This window comes from Cladophialophora bantiana (assembly GCF_000835475.1).
Source record: "Cladophialophora bantiana CBS 173.52 unplaced genomic scaffold supercont1.5, whole genome shotgun sequence".
Classification (NCBI taxonomy): Eukaryota; Fungi; Ascomycota; class Eurotiomycetes; order Chaetothyriales; family Herpotrichiellaceae; genus Cladophialophora; species Cladophialophora bantiana.
The window spans coordinates 336,413-357,634 of NW_015971579.1; the positions used below are offsets into that span (position 1 = coordinate 336,413).

Sequence of the window (21,222 nt, forward strand, 5' to 3'; positions counted from 1 at the left end):
TAGATGAGAGCCCTTTAAAAAAGAGAAAAGATCTCAGGATTTGAGAGCAGAGGACTTGAGTTCCGAGACAGCGATTGAGATGACATGCCGCCAACAGATCTACAGTCTTAAGGTTCTTCGCAAAAGGCTACAATCCATGAGTGTTTTGACCAAGTTTGTTATCTGTGGATCGAAACTCAGTCAACCACTAGCTGCCTGGCTCGGCTTCATAGCTACCGACACGGCATACGCACCGAGATACTTCCCACATGAGTACCTGAAGGAGGGTACGGCACAAGCCTAGACCATCTGGCCACCACAATGAACTGTTATCCCAATAAACCCATTGGCCCCAGGTCCATGCTGGAACTACCTGTCTTAAGACCCCTCACGTCCACCGGGATACTATTTCCATTCTCCACCGGATCCTAGGGCAGTTCTTTTCCCAACCACTTTGCTCCTAGTTTCTCTTGTAGAGATCTTCCCCCGCTTATCGACTCATAATGGTCGTGGGTTCTGGTGGGTCTGATGCAGCAGATACTAATGTTGAGGTGATTTGGTCGATGGTGGCCATCAAGATGTAGCTAGGACATCCCAATTCCATGTCGAGAGACAATATACCACGACAAAGTAGACTTGCGATAGCCGCTTCAGTTCCCTGATGTCTCGACGGTAGGGCCCGCACCGTGGGCTGGTGAGGCTTAAAGCAGCAAGTGGGTAGTCATAGAATAACGATCGGTTCAACGCTAAATCACAACGTTAAAGCAGCGCGGATCCCCTCGCTATCAGGCTTCTCCTGCTGCGCGGCTTCGGCCCTCAACTTCGCTTCTCACGCATCTGGCAGCAGTCAATCTGGCAGCCCGCACGTGGTCATGGACAGCTTCTTCTCAAAGCCGAATGATCCTCGCCCCAGGCAAGTCCCGGAAGCTCGTCTATATGGCGCTGTTCAATTGACACGCAGCAACATGCAGGGATCTATGGACAGCCCCTTGAACGTGTTCAGCTCGAGGTCGAACCGCTCGGATCCGGTGCCATGCTGGCAATTTGGGCCGAAGCGATCCAGGCTCGAACAGGAATCTCACCGCCAATGGCCTGACATCCCTTCTCCCTTCCGACGGAGTTAGGAACCAAAACAAAGCATCTTTCTCCAATACTGATAACGCCAAATCCATCCGGAATAGATGGGAAAAAGCATGGTACCTCCCGTCCGGCATCAGCTGTCAGAGCGAACGGAGCCGTTCCCTGCCGTAACCGATACCTCGCAGGGTTACAAGATAGCCCAAGCAGGTCTCCAGGTGGCCACTCTCCCCGCCATCAACCCGCATTTCCCCAACATCTTTCCCCTGATTGATCCACTCCCGCAGAATATTCCACCGGGATCCGCACGGCTTCCACTAATCATGGTCTTTCCTACGGTATGTTTCGGTCTTGATATGAGCGAACAGCCTGATGACCGCGCATAGGCGATGATCCGGCAGTTGGAGAACACATGGCGACAGGAGCATCGTGTGCGGCCTCGTCAGGTCCTTCACCGACCATTTAAGACCTCTGGCCCTCCCTGGCCCAGGGCTCCCGGCCTCTCGGAGTCCTTGCGAAGTCTTCCACCGCTCTCCAACCGCTGTCCTCGGCAGGTAAGCTCTATTCGAGCTTCTCAACCCTCTAGACTACAGTACATTCATTGCCTCCTCTATTGCTGTCCCATCTTGCCCAGAAATGGACGAAAAGGTAGCGAGAACGGACCAAAGGAATATTTCCTATGACAGCGACCCGAAGAAAGATGCTGTCGAAGAAATCGAGGGAGTTAATGGCCTGAAGACGGTCGAGGTTGGGTTCTCAGCCGACCAAGTGATTGTCGAAGTTGATCACAAAGAGCGGACACGGATTCTCAGAAAGGTCGACTACCGCTTGATCCCCATCCTCGCCGTCTTATACCTGTGAGTGAAAACTGGCCAGAATATGGACGGTTCGGCTGCTGATAGTCCGACTAGATTGGCATTCATCGATCGTGGGAACATCGGAAATGCTAAAATTGCCGGCCTCTACGAAGATCTGCATCTCCATGGGATGCAATACAACACCGCCTTGACCCTGTTCTTCGTGCCTTATGGCTTCTTTGAAGTGCCCTCCAACATTGTGCTTAAGATGCTACGGCCTTCGATCTGGATTGCTATCTTGATGTTCTGTTGGGGTAAGATGCTCGACTCGGATATGCTAGCTCCTCAGCGGCTAACTTTGCCTAGGGACCGTGATGACCCTGATGGGCGTGGTCTCTACCTATGAGGGCCTTTTGGTAACGCGGTTCTTCCTCGGCGTGGCCGAGTCGGGCTTTTTCCCGGCAGCGACATACCTCCTCACGATCTGGTGAGCAATCGCATCTCAAACGCCGACCAGGGACAGCGTCTCCGATCGAATGCACTCTAAACTTTACCAGGTACCTACGATATGAGGTGCAACGCCGAATGGCCCTCTTCTATGCTGCCGCCTCGCTTTCTGGTGCGTTCTCCGGGTTGTTGGCGTACGGTATCCAGCACATGGACGGCGTTGCCGGCCTGGCGGGCTGGAAATGGATCTTCATCATTGAAGGCTTAGTTCCTGTGGCTGGCTCGTTGTTCGTCTGGTTCGTGCTCCCGGACAATCCGGAGACGGCCAAATTCCTCACAAAGGAGGAGAAAGAATTCATCATCAACCGCCTCGCCCTGGAGACGGGTTCAGGGCATGGCCGGGTTACGAATGCCGACCGTATTAAAATGCGCCACATCATTGCGGCTTTTAAAGAATGGAAGATCTGGGGCGGTGTTGTCATATTCTGGGCCAATACGGTAGGCGACTTGTCGTTGGGAGCTTTCTAGGCCAAGATATACTGAGAAAGGCATGTTCAGATTGGTGTCTATGGCTTCACGGCGACGGTTCCCTCTGTGATTGAGGACCTCGGATACACGTCGGCCAACGCACAGTTAATGACGATCCCGGTAAGTGGTCCCTGGCGCTTGGAAAGGCTGCTTCGGAGCTAAGTGAGGATTTGCAGATCTACGTCTTCGCCATGATTATGACGCTCATATTTGCATTCTGGTCGGACCGGGTGCAGCAACGGACACCATTCATCATGGCCGGATTCAGTATCGCGGCAATTGGCTTCATCGGCGAACTTGCGATCCCTCATCCGCGGCTACCGGGAGTCACATATTTTTTCCTGTTCCCGCTCGCGGCGGGTCTCTATTGCCCGTTCATCTGCCTCGTGTGCTTGATCGGGAACAATCTGGCTCCCAGCTCGAAACGGGCCGTGGGCATGGCCCTGCTCATCTCTATGGTAAGTCTCTCCAACCTCGATTCTTGGGCGGCGCTCATGGCACCTTAGGGCAACTTCGGTGGGATTGCCGGTAGTAATATCTACATCGCCTCCCAGGCACCGAAATATCCGACTGGATTCGGTACTGGGTTGGGGATCTGCGTGTGTGCGGTCATCATGGCATATGTGTTGCGAGTAGCGTACAGACGCGAGAATGCGCGGCGGGATGCATTCATGGTTGGCAAGACGGACGAAGAGATCAAGGCGCAATACACGGAGCAAGAACTGCTGGATCTGGGAGACCGGAGCCCGTTCTACCGGTACACAGTGTGAGCAGACGGGAGGATGTGAAGAATTAGTGGCGTGGTACATAGTTGTGATGAGGTGGAAAAGCGAAGCCGTAGCAGCAGTGGTCAGAAAGTGAACCGTGTGGTTGTCTCGACATTGTTCCTGGAGACTCTGCAGTGCCGCATCAGAGCAATACCTAGAGAGCTACCTTTGTAGGCTCGCTAGGTACCTATATAGGTCCGTAGTAGGCGGGTCTCCAGACCATTCCGACCAGCTGCGAGACACTGTGCTGGTATGGTCTATGGGCGCTCTAGTTTTTGTGCTGTGTTGTTGCGAACACTTGCTTTTCCTCTCTTGGTTGATTTGACATTGCTGCGCCCTGACATGTACAGATCAGATGCACTGTACCCCGTACTCGGTATTCTGTGCCAGTATCGAGTACTCGGTACGTACAAGTACTCAGCATCCAAGTGCACCACACCCAAGCCCAGCCTTGAGTCTCCAGCCTCAAACCTCCAAGCCCAATAAAGCGAGGTCTCCGCCCGACCAATCACGCCGCAGATTCACAGCACGTTTCAAAACCGACACTGATGATTGGTCCAATGTTCTGCCCTGGAAGCCTCTCAATGGGGCAAAGCGTGGCATGCAGTCTCTCTGGGCGTGCACGAGAGAGACACTTAGAGACAGTACCGCGTACCTCGTATCTCATCCGTACCAGCCCGAGCACGTTCAGGACACGAGAAGCTTCACGCCGCGGAGATATCGCTGTCCTCCTGCGTCTGGCCAAGGTGGTTGAGTGTACGTCGAGAAAGAGTTCAATTAGCTCCGCCCCGGCGATGCTAGGGGCTGGGAGGGATTAAAGCAGCATTTGCTCCGAGGTATTGTAAATTTCAGAGCGTATCAAGATGGTATTACGTTTAGCGTCCCCTTTCTGGTTACCCGCCGAATTGGGTGGTAGATGCCGCCGCCTTTAAACATTAGGTTGCACATAGCATTCAGTTCGTCAGGAGTATTCCGTTTACCTTTGGGCAGGAAGAGTGAGCCTCTGTCATCCTACATCCGATATAGCGGTCGCTTTGACCTTGTTAAGCACTCTCGAGGTCCATACAGACTCGGTATTCGGTGACCAACTCTGCCACTCATGAAGTCCCGCTTAGTAAGTTTCAGGGAAAGGAAGAGCTTTCTCTCCCTGGGAACACCGGCGGCGACATGGATCTAGCCGAGCTTCAAGAGACGAGACAAGAAACCGGACAGGAAATGACTCGTCTTGATCAGAACCTCACAGCCACTAAACAGGAACTTATTACCCGGAGGGACACTGGGAACGCGATTCCCTGACCCTTTCCAACGATGTTATACTCATTATAGCAATCACAACATTCCTGCTCGAATCCGGAATACCTCCGTTTTAAGTCGATCGGACCTCTTTCGACATTCACCAATCTTTGAGCGGTGCAGCCATTCTCGAATTCCTCAGTCCATCTGCTGCATTGGGCGAATGAACGGGCAACAACTAAATGCTGTCTTGGAACAGCTGGGTCTACAACCTGCTCATGGGACAAGTTCGGCAGCGAGGAAGAAATTGTTGGGAGTCCCCATCGGCCTCAGACCAGTCGCCGAGACACCTGCATAGAGAGGACGAGTCTGCAAACCACTATTACTACCGACAACCGGTCTGCCAATGAAGAGGAGATGCTCAAGGAGCTGTATTGCCACCGCTTGAGACCATGGGCGGCCGAGACAAGGGCATGAAGAACACGAACCAAAACTGTATAACTAATAACGATTGAGAATGAGCAATATTATGTAGCAAGCAATTTGTATCCTCTACCGCGTACTCATATTGACAATGACAATAGAAATGTAAAAAACGAAACAAAAGCGGCTAGGTCGGTCGACCTTGTTGGGGGGGAAGCTTGGCTTACATACCGAGCTACTAATAGGTAGCAATACCTTCACACCGAACACGCTACACACACGCAACACCTCGACACGCATACAAAGGCCAGCTAACAAGGCCAGAGCCACGAGTCCGTCTGCGTCCCATCTACTTTCGTTCGTCCGCAGCAGGAGAGCAGCAGTGGTAGAGAATAGCCAGAGATGCGTCCATCCCTCGCGCTCCGCTTCTCTTTATCCGCCAACACGCGCCGAGCACAGTTCCAGATCCAACTGACGCTCTTCACCCGCGCCAACTGCGGCCTGTGCGACGTGGCCAAGGCGCGCGTCGGCGAGTTCACCACCGCCAACACCAAGGACAAACGCCAACACCAGAACCCGCTGAAGGACAACAGCAAGAATGAGGATCGGGAGAAAGACAAACAACCCGCCGCCGCCACCACCGCCACAGCAGCAGCAGCAGCAGCAGCAACACCCGTCGTCAGCTACGCGTACGCCGAAATCGATATCATGGACCCAGCACAGAAGCGGTGGCGGGACGTCTATGAATTTGATGTCCCCGTGCTGCACATCGACCCCTTACCCGTGAGAGACACGAGGACGGGTGCACCTTCTCACGATGACTACGGTGATTACGTCCCAACCCTCGATGCCGCCAAGAAGCTCATGCACAGGTTTACGGTGGAGGAAGTGGCAAAGGCGGTTGACGAGGTGGTTGAGCGAGGCGCGTCTTTGTGACTTTGGTTCCATCATTCGCCCACCCCTTTTCTTTGCGCTCGAGTCTTGATCAGCGTTTTATTTCTTGTCCTGCGTCACCATGTCGACCGCTCCGTATGCGGCGCCCTTGACAGCCTGAGCGGCCGCATGGCCGTAGGAGCCCTTAGCCTTGGATAGCGACTCTGCCATGAATACCGGAATGGCCGTCATGTCGTTCACGACGGAGATCTGCAGCGCGCCGTGTGTCAGCATCATCGCGCCCGGCAACGAACACATCGAGGAGGGAAGGAAAGGGACGGACCATCTGGAATCCCATGTCGGCATATTGTCGCGCCACCTCGCCCGAAGGGCAGTATATCCCTGACTTCTTCCCGGCGGATTGTGCGGCCTTCAATATCCTCACAATGGCCTCCTTGAGCTCAGGGCTAAAGTCTCCTTTGACGGGGTACCCGATGTTGTTGCCCAGGTCCCACGGTCCGATGAAAAGCACATCGATGCCATCCACCTTGGCGATTTCCTCGACCTAGGTCACACCAAAACGTCAGTCTCTCTTTCATGCCTTTTCATGCCCAATTGTGGTCATCGCCCAGTTGGGTCATGGACGGGGGGCGTGGTTGTACGCACGCAGTCCAAAGCCTCCTTGGTCTCGATCTGCACAATGGTCAAAAGGTTCTCGTTGGCGTTGTTCATATAGTCAAATCCCGACAGCTCGCCTTTGACGTCAAACGCGCCCATGGAGAAGGGGCTACCGAAACCTCTCTTGCCATACGGCGGGAACTTGGCCGTCTGCACCAGCTTCTTGGCGTCTTCGACGCTGTACAGCAAAGGGACGATGATGCCGTGGGCGCCGGCGTCTAGAGCTCGCTTGACCATCCACCCTTCGTTTGCGGGGATCCGCACTATGGGGCTGACGTTGCAGGCGGCCACGGCGTGGACGGATTCGTGCATCTCGTTATCTGGGCGTCATGTCGTGCGCGTCAGCATTTCTTCCCATCTACGAAAGACATGGGAGGAGTCGTGTTTCCCGAGACAAACTCTTGCGGTGGCCAGGCGATGGCACAGAGGATTCCTGCGGCTGCTGCTGCGTCCTCACTCACCCGCAATATTGCCATGCTCGCAATCAATACAGATCCAGTCAAAGCCCGCCCGGGCGATTGTCCGCGACAGGTGTGTCCCCGGCAGCATCTGCCACGCGCCAAACGAGAGGCCCGACCCGGTATTCAGCGCCTTGCGCAAGGTGTTTGCGTTTTTCATGATGGTTGCCATGTTGGGGCTGAGGCACTCGGTACGATATGGAGAGAAAGGAGTAGTAGAAGCGGTCCGCCGGCCGGGTTGAGCGATGGATGTAATCAGAGAACGGTTGGGGGAGTGGGATCTATTCTATTAGTCCGAGAAGAAATGTCTGCTACTCTAGAGTCGGACCAGGAGCAGGGTCGAGACGATACGAGACGAGAGGACGAGGAGGGCACCACCTCGTAGACGCGACACAGAGAGCCAGGCGGACAGACAGACTCAGGTCCCTTTGTCAACAGGAATTGAAAAAAAGGAAAGAAAAAAAAAATTAAATATCATTTGTAAGAAGGGAAGCCCTTCCCCGAGCCCCCCATCTGATCTCATAAAAACATCACAATGGCCCTACCGTCTCGTTGCGCCCTTCGCCGTTGTCGGCCCTCTCGCGCCCCCAACCTGGCGCGGGGTATTGGATTCTGTCCACAAGGTACGAGGTGTGACCCCGAGGGTGGTGTTTTCAGTGGGGGTGTAGGAGACGCTCGGTGGGCGTTGACCCGAGCCAGCACGCTGGGAGCCTGAATAAATAGACGGAGTCCTACCGAGGACGGAGTACCGGTCCCTTGAATCACATCCCGTCCAGCCAGGCTAAAGCTAGAGAGCGCCCGACGGTACGGGAATCGGGACATCCGCTACACGGCCTCAGACCTGGGCTCGGGCTCGGGCCTGTGCACACGACATATATTCTGTACTTATATGTGCCGAGTATATACCTAAGCGTTCTCGGTACAGACAGTACTTGACTTTTGCCAAATTTGCATTTCCATCTGCATAACATTGTTCCTTTATCTACAAGGTATCCTTCCTCATCTCTCTTTCTCTCTGTCCCCCGACCACACTACAGCTTACTGCTACCACCCGGCCGCTCCAACGCCTTGGTCGCATTCCGATAGTTCTTGACCAGCTGGCGGATGGCCAAATCCAACATGACATCCTCACTGCCGCCCGGGATCCTGGCGCCGGGGACTTCGCGGTAGATGCGTTCGGCGATCTCGCCCTGGCCCGTGCGCGTGTACCCGTTCCCTCCAAAAAGCAGGACCGCCGTCTGCGCGCACTCGTTGAACACCATCCCGGCCTTGGCCTTGGCCAGCGCCGTCAGTCCGCCCAGCTTGGCGTCGGCCTCGGGCTTGCTGAGCTGCGTCATTTGGTAGAGGAACTGCTCGACCCACGCTTGCATCGTCTCCAGCTCGGCCCCCGCCTTGGCCAGCCGGTGCCGTACCACGGGCTGCTCGATCAGGGCCTTGCCAAACGCCTCGCGCTTCATGACATACTCGAAGGCCGCCGACAGGGCCACGCGCGACTGTCTCGTCACGCCCACCGCGATCGTCAGCCGCTCGTGGTTGAAATTGGTCATGATGTAGCGCATGCCCATGCCTTCCTCGCCAATGAGGTTCTCCACGGGAACTTTGACATCGTCCAGCTCGATAAAGGTGGTGCCGGCGCTGATTTGGCCCGCCACCTTGAGCCGACGCATCGTCACACCTGGGTAGCCTTTCAGCGGGCACACGATCATACTCAGCCCTGACGCGCCGGGACCACCCGTGCGGACAGCCATTGCGGCGTAGTCTGACCAGAACGCGTTGGTGATCCATTTCTGTTCTTCAATTTAGCCAATGGAAAAAGAAACTTTCTCCGAAGGGGGGTGGCTGTGTACCTTTTGTCCGTTGATAATGTAGTGCTTTCCGTCTGCGCTCCTCACTGCCGTCGTAGCAATGTTCGCGACGTCACTTCCCGCACCAGGTTCGGTAATGGCGATACATGCTCGTTTCTTGGCCGGAAGCAGATCGGGGAGGAATTTCTCGTGCAGAGCCTTGCTTCCGAACTTGATGATGGGCGGGATACCTACAACGCCAGACACGGCGAGTAACAACGGTCAATGACACAGCTCGCGTCTCCGGGGGTGTGTGTACATGCGTGTCCCAGGATTCAGGAATAAAAAAAAAAACTAATCACCCACCAAATGCGTGACCGGCTGTCATGGAGGCGCCCGGACCGCCGACGCCAGCCCGTCCCATCTCGTCCAGGTAGATGCCCGTGTGCAGATAGTCCCACTCTTGGATCGGGGTGCCCAGGATGTCGTGGATGCCCACCCTCCTCAACCACTCGACAGGGAGCGGCGCCGGCAGGTTGGGGATCAGCATGTTGTGTTTCCGGAAAGTGTGGAACAGGTGGTCCGGCACCGTCTCCTCGCGCTCCCACTCCATCGCGTACGGCAGCAGGTGTTCCTCCAGGAACGCTCGGCACGCCTTCTGGAACCGCTTGTGCGTCTCCTTGTAGTACGGCGAGGGCAGGCCCGCAAGCCAGGCCGGCTCGGAGAAGGGGATGATGTTGTTGTTCGGGGACGACATTGTTCTTGTCCTTGCTGTTGTCCTTGCCCTTCCCCCTGTTCTTGTTCTTATCCTTCTCGCTGTTGTTGTTGTTGTTATTGTCAGCCAAGCGAGGAATCACCGAGGAACGGAGGCCGACGAGGACGAGGACGAGGAGTACGGAAGAGTCGCAAGTTCAAAATTCAATACAGCAAATCAGGTCCCTACCCTTGTCACGACAATGACCTTTGAAGCTGAGACGTCGATACTTCGAGGGGACACTGTTTGCATAATATGTGGTCAGCAGAACAACTTCCCCAGACTTTATTATGGTCCAATACGCCGCGTCGGCATCGAGGCATGTAGTGCCAAAGACCGACTCAAGCCGACAGATGCCTCGGAAGTTCGAAAGCAGTTTAATCAGGGGCCCCGCAGCACGTCTCGACGCCTATTAATGGCTGGAGAGGCTTCCACGTGACAAGGCTGCAGGCAGTCGTGCTCTACTCCCTACTTCATACCTCTTACACTGCATCAATCCAGATACAGGAGGCGACCATAAATACAAGCTTGAACATGTCTTGAATCTAAATCAAAAGCTCCAAGTCCACCAGGATTCCTTTCCGCCTCACCCACTGTACTCCAAACACCCCAAACTCCAAACCCCTTTCACAACTCCCAGGAAATCGTCTCGCCGTTTTCGGTTCAGCTCCTTTGGATCTGGCTAGTACCGAGGATAGGGAGGAGGATTGACGCCGACGACCGCCCTATTCATTCTCCTGGCCGTCGTCCTCATGGTGAAGGCAAAGTGAATGGCTCTCAGGATTTCCCTGGGATCCGGCACCGTTGCCCATGCCTTGATACCCAGTGCGCCACCGTAGTATTGGCCACCAGTCTCATTTGCGATGTGTCGGCGCAGATTGAACGATTCCTGACTGCCGTTTCGGCCAGTCAATGCCTCCTGTGAAGATCTCGGAGCACCGATATACTGTGGCGGGATCTCGGACAATGGGAGTAGTCGGGGCTTCGTGATGTCGTACGGGGCAACGTCATAGGAGAAGTGGAAGAAGACGGCAAAGGGCACCATGAGGATGCAGGTGGTCATGGTGTCAATGCCAAAGTTAACATCCGCGTAAGTCATGGTAGAGCTCGGTTTCAGTGTGCCAGTTGAGCGAAGAATGGTGAAGACGATCTGGGATGAGAGATGCGGTTAGACAAGGTACGGCCAGATGCACAGTGTTATACATACATCTTGAATGAATGACAAGCCAATGATGAGTTTGAAAGACAGAAACTTGGCAAGGGGCTTGTGGTGCTTCAAATCCTTTTTCAAGGCATTGTAGAACCGGATGCATGCGGCCACGGCAACAGTGATAGAGATGTTGTGGATTATCGTCAGCTGCCCACAGCATAGTTAGACCCATTGGCATTGCAAATCGAGGCCTTCGCGGCAAGGTATGTATGGAAAGAGTCATACCCAGAGATGAGAGAAGTGAATATTGCTGCTTTCCAGGCAATACTTGTTAATGGCCTGGGTGATGTCTGTGGCGACAGCTATCCCGAGGGATACAACGACATATTGGAAAATAAAGACCCATCGTTTCTACCCAGTGTCAGTCCATGCATGGTTCTTGCCCGTATACTGCTTGACAGGTGTAAACTTACCCTGTACCATTCCAGTCCACTACCATCGACGGGTCTGCCCTTCTCTTTGGCCCTGCGAGATTGTGGAACTTCCAACGCTGCGAAGAAGACATCGCGAAAGTCCGAACTCGGTGACACAAATTCGCAGAGCAGGAGGAAGAAACTTCCTAAAGCGATCGCTTCCCAAAAGTCCCGCCACGGGTCGAGGTAGGGGTATGCATTCGGATAGGCGATTCCAAGAAGTGACAAAAGGCTGTAGAATGGAAGTAGGAAACAGATTTTCAGTATCCTATGATGGCAAGTGTCAGTCTCTGTATTCAATCCCTCGGAAACTAAAGGGAGCACCACTCACTTGCTCTGTTCATTGGGTTTGCTGAAATGTGTGGCGTGTCTGGCCATGAGAATGAAGATTGACAGACAAACAAACGCTGTACAACTGCCCGAGAGACACAGATTGAATTGTCGAAAGGAGAGGCTGCCGATGAATGGCTCCGGTGCATCTGAGTGACGCTGTCAGTCGAGGGTAGTTCTCCTGGTGCGTTTGTGTCGAACATACCGGCCGCCAGAGGGTTTGGCATGCTACACACAGGATCAGAGCCCCCATCGTCGTTTTTGAATAGACCCATCTCTGTAGGTGCCTTGTTGAGATTGTTGTCTTTTGTTTCAATGCTCCCTGATGGTCAAAGGAAGAGATGCTTCTGTGTTCTCCCGAGTAAGAGTGCAGGAGGAAGTAAAGCAGGGCTATCAGGCTGGCCTTATAACATGCATTGACTTGACTGTCCTCCTGGATTGCATCAGAGGCTGCATGCTAGGCCTTTGGATTTTTAGGCCTTCCATTACCCATTCTGGGCAAGAGTACGAGGTCAATCAAAGTATTCGGCAAGCAGTTTCTTTGAAAGGGGGCTGTCCATGTTGCCGATAGCAGGTTGCAAATCGAATAGCATCATCTTTCAAGGTTGACACATGTCATAGTTTAAGGTAATGCACGTCTCGGATCTTTAGGAACACAATGGCAAGAGGGAGCAAAGGCAGCGCTTGTCGAAGGGGGTTTCTACCCTTTCAGCCTTGGTATCGGAAGCCTTCAGCCTTGTGGCGCAGCTCGAAAGGATTACCGCATACAGCTAAGCGTGGATAAACGCAGGTCCACAGCTTCGTCTCGCTGAATTGGTCGCTCCCCAGTGTGACCTTCGGCAATTGAGTGGACGAAGCCAACTGGCCCAAAATGTTGCACCGTCTGACCAGTTTTCATTTCTCCAAGGTAGAGAGGATTTTATCGTTCCTAGCTGTTGGACCTGGTCAGACAAGTGTACAGTGCATTCAACCTTTTTCACTGCTTTAATCCAATTCAAGTAACATTCTCGAGCCTGATTAGGTTCTTTTGCTTCCGTCAACATTCGCCTTCACAGCCACGACTTGTTGACCGCCAAGCCATTACTGACTCCACTGAGCTTGCGAGCCTGAAGTATACACATTGAGTGCATTTTGCGAGGGTGGTAATGAATAAAATGGCGTCCATGGTCAGCTCAGATGAAGGTGGCTGTAGCCAGAAGTCTCTTCGAAGTGTTAAATTAAAATCCAAATACTCTGTATACATTGTTTCCTCGGCCTCGTGTTCAGCATGCCGAACGTGGGGAGACCAAGCAGGGATTGCCATCTGTGCCGACAACGACGGGTGAAAGTGAGTATCCATTCGAACATGCCATGTTCGTACCTGCGTTAACAATCACTCCCAGTGCGACTTGATCCAACCGGAATGCAACAGGTGCATACGTTTAGGGAGGAGTTGTCCAGGATATCGGGATGAGGTTGACCTCATGTTCCGCGTTGAAAGCCCTACTTCATTCGCCGAAGGCGTGAACCGAGACCGCCGTCGCAAAAGGCCCAGTCCACCATGCCAGGCAGCTACTCGGCGATCATCCTCGCAGTCTAGCGAGGGGTCTCGGAAATGGCGCCAAAACGCAAGACCGTCGCCTACTGGGCAACTCGACCCAGGTGATCCCCCGCAACCAGTCCAATCTAGACTGCAAGCTAACGCGGACAGATATTGTGGTCTTCTCCGGCTGGTACCTATCCCCGAGTCGCCAGTTGGCAGAATGCTGGGACCCTCGCGCCTGTGCGTTAGCCTTTAGCAATGTCACTTGTCCTCAGAGACATAATCCAACGCTGGGATTGATCGACAATAACTTTCTGGCTTCCATGCTGTCCGACGCAGGGGAAGATTCCGCAATTGCGCTGGCTTGCCGAGCCATTGGGCATGCGTTCCTCACCAGCAAAGTCGACACACCTGAAACGCGATCCAAGCGAGCGGTGACATATGGGCAAGCCTTGAAAGCAACGAATATGGCTCTCGAAGATCCACTCATGCAGAGGCAAGACGAAACCCTGGCGTCCGTGTGGCTGTTGAGTCTCTATGAGGTAAGAAGAACTCTTGATGGACCTTCTGCTGCTACCAGGAGCATGATTTCATGGTTCCACACTTGCCCATGATAGCCGAGATCATCCGCTCTTACTGGATACAGCCCTTTGATCCATGGGCGTGTTTGAGCATAAAAAGAGACCAGAGCTGACGACATCACACTAGCTCATTGTATCACCAGCTAAAAGAAACCACCCCCTTGACTTTTCAGCAGACACTCATGGAATTAGTTCTTGGATCGTCCATACTCAAGGACTGGTGAGTTTGCTCCGGCTGCGAGGTACTTCGCACTTGAGGACACCCCTTGCACGTGGATTGTTCTGGCTGATCTATAATTCAATAGTAAGTGACCGTGTGAGTCCATTGTCCTTTGATCGTTTGTCGCTGATTGGAATCTCAGCAAGTCAGATGTTTCATCACCAACACGGCAAGCCCTTCTGAGTCTCCGACCTGGTTACAGGAATTGGAAAAGGACCTGACGCAAGATGAATTGCCCGCTTACCGGCTCTGCGTATATGGTCACCGTGCATCTACTCTTTGTGCGAGCATCCGACAAATCGTCAATCAATGGACAACCACTCCGCCCAGTGCTGCAATGGAAATACTCGCCGAAGCCGAGTGCTTTGAGAGGGAAATGCAGCAGTCGTGGGATGTCAGTACCGGCAGCCCTGGGCCTGAGACAATCGCTGACTCTGAGTTGAACATTCGGCTTCTATGCTGCCGCACATTTTTCCATGCATTTCGGTTGAAGCTCCAACTCACTTTGTTGGAGCTTTTGGGCAAGATGCAAATTGAGACACTTGATATGAATGCAAGGACGCTGCAGGATCAATTCCAGCTTCGGGTCGAGACCGTCCAAAGCGCCGCGGACGAAATCCTTGCTTGTGTCCCTCTGCTCCTTTCAACGGACACTTCCTCAGGCAGTTCCCAGAGGCTAACACCAAGACTCTGGAGAGATGGAGTCCGTTTACTTTGGCCATTGAGACTTGTGGCACTTTGGAATGCAACTAGAGATGATCAGAAAAGAGCTGCAAAATCAACGCTTCAGCAAATAAGAGATGAGGTGGGAATCAACCCCACAGGAGCTTTTCTTTCCCCCCATCTCGGCGGACTTTGCTGCAAAACAAGAGCCAGCGCTTGTGGCTTAGCTGAACGATTCTAGGCGGCCTCGCTATTCAATCATTGTTACGCTGACACTGCGAACACTGAGCTCTTCATCAACATGCAGCTTCGAGTAAAGTTGATTCGGGGTAGAAGGTGAAAAAAGGGGGATACCAGCAGCTATGGTGTGGAGTTTCAGTTAAGGCGTGACAACCATCAGCCACACCATGTGGTCAGTCGATCTCGAGAATAGACCCGAGAAAGGAAAGCGATACGAACCAATCCTGATTGAGCCATTTACTGGGTTGCGATGCACCGCCATCATGAAGCATAGTGATAGTCAAAATCCGGTGGTCGAGTCCATAGACATTTAAATATATACATCGGCAGGTGGAGTTCTCCTAATCGTGCCGTAAGGCTAGACTTTCAGACTCTCGCTTCAAGCACTTCGGTATCGAGCTTTGGTCAAGGGCCTTAGACCAAATGTTGCTGTCCAATTTCATTGTCCATCATCAGTAATCCGTACATCGTTCATATCAGACACGGATCTTCATATACTCATCATTGCAACTGGTACAATATTCGTCATACCACTGTTTGAGGTCATCTGCAACGTCCGTAGAGTTCTTCGTCGGGTCATTTAACACCAATCCCTCCACGATCTGGCATCTTCGATGCTCATCCACAACCCACTGTTCCCAAGCGGCCTGCATCAGTTCTTTCTCAATGCTGTTGACAACGCGCACTGCGACGAGGAGGTCATGTCGCTGAGTCCCGAGTCGTTGACGTGTCTGCTGGACCTTCGCCGCTGGAGTGTGTCTTAGCTCAGCCTGGAAGTACTCCGGGTCATTTTCGTCATAGAAGACACTATAGCAGGCACTAGAATCGCGTGCCGGCAGATTTGCTTCCCGACCTAGGATGTCGTCCAAATCACTGAGATACACAGCTCTGCTCATGACAGTATTAGGCGAGATGCCTAGCCGAGCCATGAAGTTCCCAGCTCTGCGTTCATGCCACCAGTCAAGCGAGTCTCGATATGTGTGCCAACTATTGTACAATGCCGAAAAGACAAGTGCCACCAATATGAGTTTGTTAGCGGATAATGTTTTCGCAAACCATCTCAGGATGCTCAGCAAAGATTGAAGTAGAGTAACTAATGCGCTCTCTCCAGTGGAGGCAGCGCTCTGGGCCAGCAGTCCGGTCATTGTCCGGGAAATTGGCTGCCTCCTCAGGCCGATGCTTAGAGCCGTTGCATCCAACAGAAGCTGCGTGGTTTCTGTCGAATGGCCAACTTGACCAAAGATCTGAATGGCTTTCTTAGTGCGACTGTGGAGTCCAAGCTTGCGGACTTGGTCCGCCACAAGATCCCCGAGATCTTGAGAATCGAGTTCGAGGTCGTACACGGCCTGTCGCTCAACAACTCCTCCCAACATCCAAGCTGCGCGCAACCACTCCACCTTCACAAAAACCGCGAGTTTGCATCTAGCCTTTGCAACATGAGTGATAACGATTTTGCTAATGAGGCGGTAGCTGGTTTGGTAAGGGAGATGCCATGGGGTTCGCTTGTCTGTTATGACGTAGCATAAGTGATCATTATTGACATCGATCGTTTGATAATCGTGAACTTGTGCATAGGATTCTTGACCGAGAAGATTTTTGGTGGGTGTCTCGAAAGTGAACTCTCTTCGAAGGCGTCCTTCTCCGACGCTTAGCCATGGTCCTTGGGACACGTTCTTTGCGCGTCTCTCATGCTGAAGCAGTTGCCACAGGGCGCTGTTATCCCCAAACATGACATGGAATAACGCCTTGGCGCTAATGTCAAATTCTTTCTCGACCGCAAGCCGAAGATTGCCAGTGGGAGTGTAATTCACAGGTTGAGCAGGCAGCTTAAATTTCGATTCCCTGCGTCCCAACTGGGTCTGATGAAGGGCACGGTCAACTCGCAGTGGGCCTCTTAACTCGGTCCCAACGGTTGACGCCCTGCCTCGATACCTAGGTCCGCCGGTGTCGACGGGCGTATTTGGAGACACATCCTCCCAGCTTTCCAGACTAGGACTCCGATCAGGAGCCTCGGTCTCCATTTTGATCAATGCCCTCATCAATCCCTCTAGAGCGAGAGGCTCCTCGGAAGCATTGTTTCTTATCAAAAAGTTTAAGCGCCTTTGCAGAAGTCTCAAGGGTTCTAGAAACGTTTTGATTGTGATTCGTCGTGCACCGGCGTCGCTTGCAGCGTCCTTGAGGTGCAAGAAGATGAAGTCGCAGTCTCTCCCGGGGGCAGCGGTAGCTTCGTCAATGGATCCAAGAGGCACACTGGATGTGAGGACCAAGCCTAGATGATTGCTGTAAAAGTAGATATCCCTGGGTGTCACGTATACTCGGCCAGGAAATTCTTGTTGCTCGCTTGGATTCCAGGTAGCTCTGAAAACCATGACTAGTCTATCGTCGCGCCTTACATTGGGGAACAGAAGACGGAATTGCGCGTCCTGAGATTTGAGTTGCAGAGGATAATAGTTAGGGAAGTCAGGCACAAGAAGGTCGCTATTAATTTGTTTGGCTGTGTCGCGATCCACACTTATCGTGCTCCTGTGCAGCCTCTTGCTCGGCGACGGAGTCCGGCTTCGGGTGGTTGCTTGAGGTACGCTCAGGTCAAGCTGGGGAATGCTGTTTTGTGGAGGAATAGCCGGCCGGGTGGGTGTGAATGATATTTTTGGAGGTGAATACGATGGCTCAAGAGTTGGGCTTCGCTGTGCCAGGAGTTTAACTTCGGTCTTATCGGTCGAGTCGGTTCGTTCAAGTCGATTCAAGAAAGCCGTGCAAGAAGTGCCCCAGGTGTTGGCCAAAAGACTGGTGGGGAGTCCAGTCTTGTCCGGAGCAGGGCTTAAACCACGTTCCCCTGTAATGATGACCGCTGACTTGCTCAAATTTGTAGGAGACGGTACCGAAGCCAAAGTGGAAGGTGCAAGACTGCTGGCAGGCATATCTCGAAGGGCAAGCGTAAATGTACTCCTTTGCCTGGAAAACTCACTCTCGACGCTTTGAAGGACAGGGCCACTCGAACCAGCAGGCATGGAACCATGAGTAGCGGCAATCAAGCCCGCAATGCCACCCGGGAGGGTCGGTGTTGACGGACTGGGGGAAACCAGGGTCGGAGCTGGACTCTTCCTGTGCAAATCAAGTTTCGAAATGATGCGTGAGGCAGTGTCACGATGACCACCATCGTCCAAAACAGTCGACCTTCTATGCAAGTCCACACTGCTCTCGCGCCCATGTTCAGCCCCTGGAATGGGCAGGGTATTCGTCTTTTCCAAAGCAGCGATATCCTCTCCAACGGCACCCGGTTCTGTTGATCCAAGGATAAAAGCGCCGAATTCAGGGATTGGCGGTGCACTTATTGCAAACGCGGCACCAGCTTGAATGTTCCCAGTGCCAGAAGTGAAGCTTCTGAGACCATCTCCGTCATCAACTGCCTTCGATTTGGCAACATGGAAGGCATCAATCCATTCAACCAGCTCTGATTGTGTTTCTGCTTGCAGGATAATCGTGTTTCTGTTTGTCTTGAGCTCAAAGCAAAAACGACGTTCTTCGGCAGGCGCGGGGCGGACATTGCAGAGTAAAACACCAATACGCTCACTCTCCTCCACACCTCCTCCCCTCGTACCTTGTAGCAGCCAGCCGAAGACTCCATTGCGCACGAATGCCCACCTCTTTACCCAGACAGTCCGGGTGGGTTTTCCACTGTAGGTTCGGAGGAACAGCCAACCTTGCTTCTCGCCAGTGTTGGAAGTTGTCTTCTTCGGTGAGCGTTGCAGGGTCGAAGTGCTGGCGCTATGGCCATGACCAGCAAATTGAGGGACAGTCGACAGGGTGTAGTCCTCCAACTCTCTGGACGGTCGGGTTTCGAGTTCAGCAGCATCCTCCAGCTGCTTCTTCGCCGTCATGAGCTCTTTGCGGAAGGCTTTTTCGTTAGTCTCCAATTCCGACAGCCAACTCTTGATTCTCTGCATCTCATCGGCACTCCGTTGGAAGGTCGCAGCTGTGTTATCGCGCGAAAGCCGCATTTCGCGCCATTGGTCAAAAAAGATCTTGACCAGCAGCTTGTCCAGTGCAAAGCGAAACTGTGGAGCCATACTAGAAAAGTCCATGATGGCCTTGATGTAAAGTTTGCGCGCCTCGTGCAGCTGGAAAGCTTCCTCTCTTAGCGACGACGGCTCTTTGGATTTGCCTAGCCCAGCGTATTTGCCCTGAAGATGTTCAAAAGTTTTCTGGGTCGCCTCAACCGCTCGGCGAGCATCTTTGAATGGCCGCAGGTCATTCTGGAGGAATTGTCTTATGGGATCAACGACCATGGTAGACGATCTCTTGACCACTGCTATCATGCTCATCCAATAGTCTTTGGCCCCATCGGTGAACCTCTTCATAGCCAGGACGCTGTAGTCATGATCTAACATGGACTCGGAGATGGTCGTGGGAAGAGCGGAGTGCGCAATGAAGTTGTTGAGGACATTCTCGAGGGTCAGGCATTCGGCGACGAGTCTAGTGGAGGCTTTGGCATAGTCGTCGAGCCATTTCTCTAGCAGATCGACTTGCTCTCCGTAGTGAACAACTGTGGCGCGGGCGGTTGGCGAATCGATAGCGGCTTCCTTCAGGCTGACCGGTATCAGATTGATCAGTCTTCCTACCTGCTCGGCCAGGTGCGATGCTTGCGCCATGGTCGCGTCGTTGTGCGACGGGAGTCACTGAAGTTTCAGCGGAATCATGCACTGAGCTTCATCTCTGCGCCAGCGCTCCTGGCAGAGAGCGTGCAGCAGAGAACGGCCCCCAAATCAAGGCCGAGGCAATGAGATATAGCGAGATGATCAGGGATGAACGGTGCAGAGTGCAATGTGCTAGGAAATGAGCGAGGTAGAAAGTTCACATACGATGTCGCGTTTCGATGGAATGAAGTCGCGCAGCCAACTACGGAACCTCGTACGGTAACTACAGTACAAGATGTCTGGCGGCGACTGCGGAGAAACTACCACCCCAAATATTTTTCCATCTTTCCCTTTGGGGGTGGGAGGGCCGTCGGTGGTTGCCTTCTCGGTGCCCAATGCTATAGGCTGGTCGGGGCTCTCTCACCAGGCTTATGAAGCCGCCACGCAAGGGTGACGCTCCTTCACAATCACCTGAACTGCAGGACGTCCACCACTAGCTGAAGTTCCAAGGACTCCCACTGGCTAATAAATTCTAAGCGAAACCGGTGAACATGTTTGCCAATTCTACACCGGTTAGCGACTGAGCGAATAGGCGCGTGTATAGGCCTCTAGGGGGTCCTGTAAATGGACATTGAACCTCCCAGATGTTTCCGCCCTCGACTTTCCCCTGTCAAAGCCAACCATCTCTCTCCCGTAAGTGCTGTTAAACAGACCCTACGGACTACCAGACCTGTGCCGTTATCCTTGCTCGGATCTTGCTCCTCGAAGAACCCCCAGATGCTCAGATATGGCCGTCCTGCCCTAGATGGTCTCCTTGGACGCGAGGGTCTCACTAGCCCCCCCTCCATCCGTCCCAAATTTCTGCGCCATCTGACCTGTTTATCTTGGGCATCTTGGGTGAGATGTCGTGGAAATCGACCAGCCAATATCCCCAAGGACTCCAAACAGATTCTTCACAGGTATTCCTGATCCCGCTGTACTGGGTCCTCGGCTTCTCGTTGTATTTCGGTTACATTACGATCTCCCGGCCCTGGTAATCATCCTGCCAGGTCGATTGCCAGCTGCAAAATAGGGTGTGCTGCACTCGCATGGTAGCAAATGAGTCCTAAAAAAATCCGAAGAAGTGCTAAATGATATGCGTTGGAGCACTGGCCTGGATTCGTTGCCGGTAAGATGGTTTCGTGACGGGTGAAGCCGACCCTCACACCAGCTTAGCGGCTAGCCATTCTCTCCTCAATCCACTTGTTGAACTCTAGCTCTCTTGTCGAGTGCCTCCCTTCCCGTACTTCACTTACCTTCCTGTCGCTGCTCATCGTCGCCTTGATTTCAATCATTTTCATGGCTCGTCACACCCGTACAACCCTTTCGGCCGCTCTTGCTACCCTTGTCGAGTACTCAGCATGTCGAACACGCTGATGCTAGATCGGTCATGCCTTGACATGACCCCGAACCTCCTTGCGAAACCATGAGGCACTCTACCTTTGATTATCCAAGGTCGTCGGCGCCGAAAATATACAGGAAGCACTTCGCCAACCCCGTAACGATGAGGGCGCCTCACCGACACCGCAACATTGATCTCCTCGACCATGCCTCTATACTCAACCTCGATCA

General features: G+C 53.2%; 7 protein-coding genes across 7 annotated transcripts; 3 read left to right on the forward strand and 4 right to left on the reverse strand.

Annotated features, from left to right (window-relative positions):
- Positions 1-1,692: 1,692 nt before the first annotated feature.
- Z519_03710 (uncharacterized protein) lies at positions 1,693-3,598 on the forward strand (the record flags this gene model as incomplete). Its single annotated transcript, XM_016761457.1, has 7 exons — positions 1,693-1,913; positions 1,968-2,167; positions 2,220-2,340; positions 2,411-2,798; positions 2,859-2,948; positions 3,005-3,286; positions 3,335-3,598. The coding sequence occupies 7 exons, from the start codon at positions 1,693-1,695 to the stop codon at positions 3,596-3,598; spliced, it is 1,566 nt and encodes a 521-aa protein (XP_016621795.1).
- A 2,055-nt stretch (positions 3,599-5,653) lies between these two features.
- On the forward strand, positions 5,654-6,187 carry Z519_03711 (uncharacterized protein; the record flags this gene model as incomplete). The annotated part of the gene is made up of 1 exon (XM_016761458.1): positions 5,654-6,187. The coding sequence occupies one exon, from the start codon at positions 5,654-5,656 to the stop codon at positions 6,185-6,187; it is 534 nt and encodes a 177-aa protein (XP_016621796.1).
- A 57-nt stretch (positions 6,188-6,244) lies between these two features.
- Positions 6,245-7,432, reverse strand: Z519_03712 (uncharacterized protein; the record flags this gene model as incomplete). Its single annotated transcript, XM_016761459.1, has 4 exons — positions 6,245-6,394; positions 6,468-6,689; positions 6,791-7,122; positions 7,264-7,432. 4 exons carry the CDS (start codon positions 7,430-7,432, stop codon positions 6,245-6,247), a joined length of 873 nt encoding a protein of 290 aa, XP_016621797.1.
- Positions 7,433-8,291: 859 nt separating this feature from the next.
- On the reverse strand, positions 8,292-9,801 carry Z519_03713 (uncharacterized protein; the record flags this gene model as incomplete). Its single annotated transcript, XM_016761460.1, has 3 exons — positions 8,292-9,047; positions 9,108-9,295; positions 9,411-9,801. 3 exons carry the CDS (start codon positions 9,799-9,801, stop codon positions 8,292-8,294), a joined length of 1,335 nt encoding a protein of 444 aa, XP_016621798.1.
- Positions 9,802-10,480: 679 nt separating this feature from the next.
- Z519_03714 (uncharacterized protein) lies at positions 10,481-12,026 on the reverse strand (the record flags this gene model as incomplete). Its single annotated transcript, XM_016761461.1, has 6 exons — positions 10,481-10,948; positions 11,006-11,155; positions 11,234-11,359; positions 11,422-11,689; positions 11,753-11,900; positions 11,957-12,026. 6 exons carry the CDS (start codon positions 12,024-12,026, stop codon positions 10,481-10,483), a joined length of 1,230 nt encoding a protein of 409 aa, XP_016621799.1.
- A 1,188-nt stretch (positions 12,027-13,214) lies between these two features.
- On the forward strand, positions 13,215-14,978 carry Z519_03715 (uncharacterized protein; the record flags this gene model as incomplete). Its single annotated transcript, XM_016761462.1, has 4 exons — positions 13,215-13,392; positions 13,442-13,815; positions 13,982-14,158; positions 14,217-14,978. 4 exons carry the CDS (start codon positions 13,215-13,217, stop codon positions 14,976-14,978), a joined length of 1,491 nt encoding a protein of 496 aa, XP_016621800.1.
- Positions 14,979-15,453: 475 nt separating this feature from the next.
- On the reverse strand, positions 15,454-19,626 carry Z519_03716 (uncharacterized protein; the record flags this gene model as incomplete). The annotated part of the gene is made up of 1 exon (XM_016761463.1): positions 15,454-19,626. The coding sequence occupies one exon, from the start codon at positions 19,624-19,626 to the stop codon at positions 15,454-15,456; it is 4,173 nt and encodes a 1,390-aa protein (XP_016621801.1).
- Between the last annotated feature and the right edge of the window lie 1,596 nt (positions 19,627-21,222).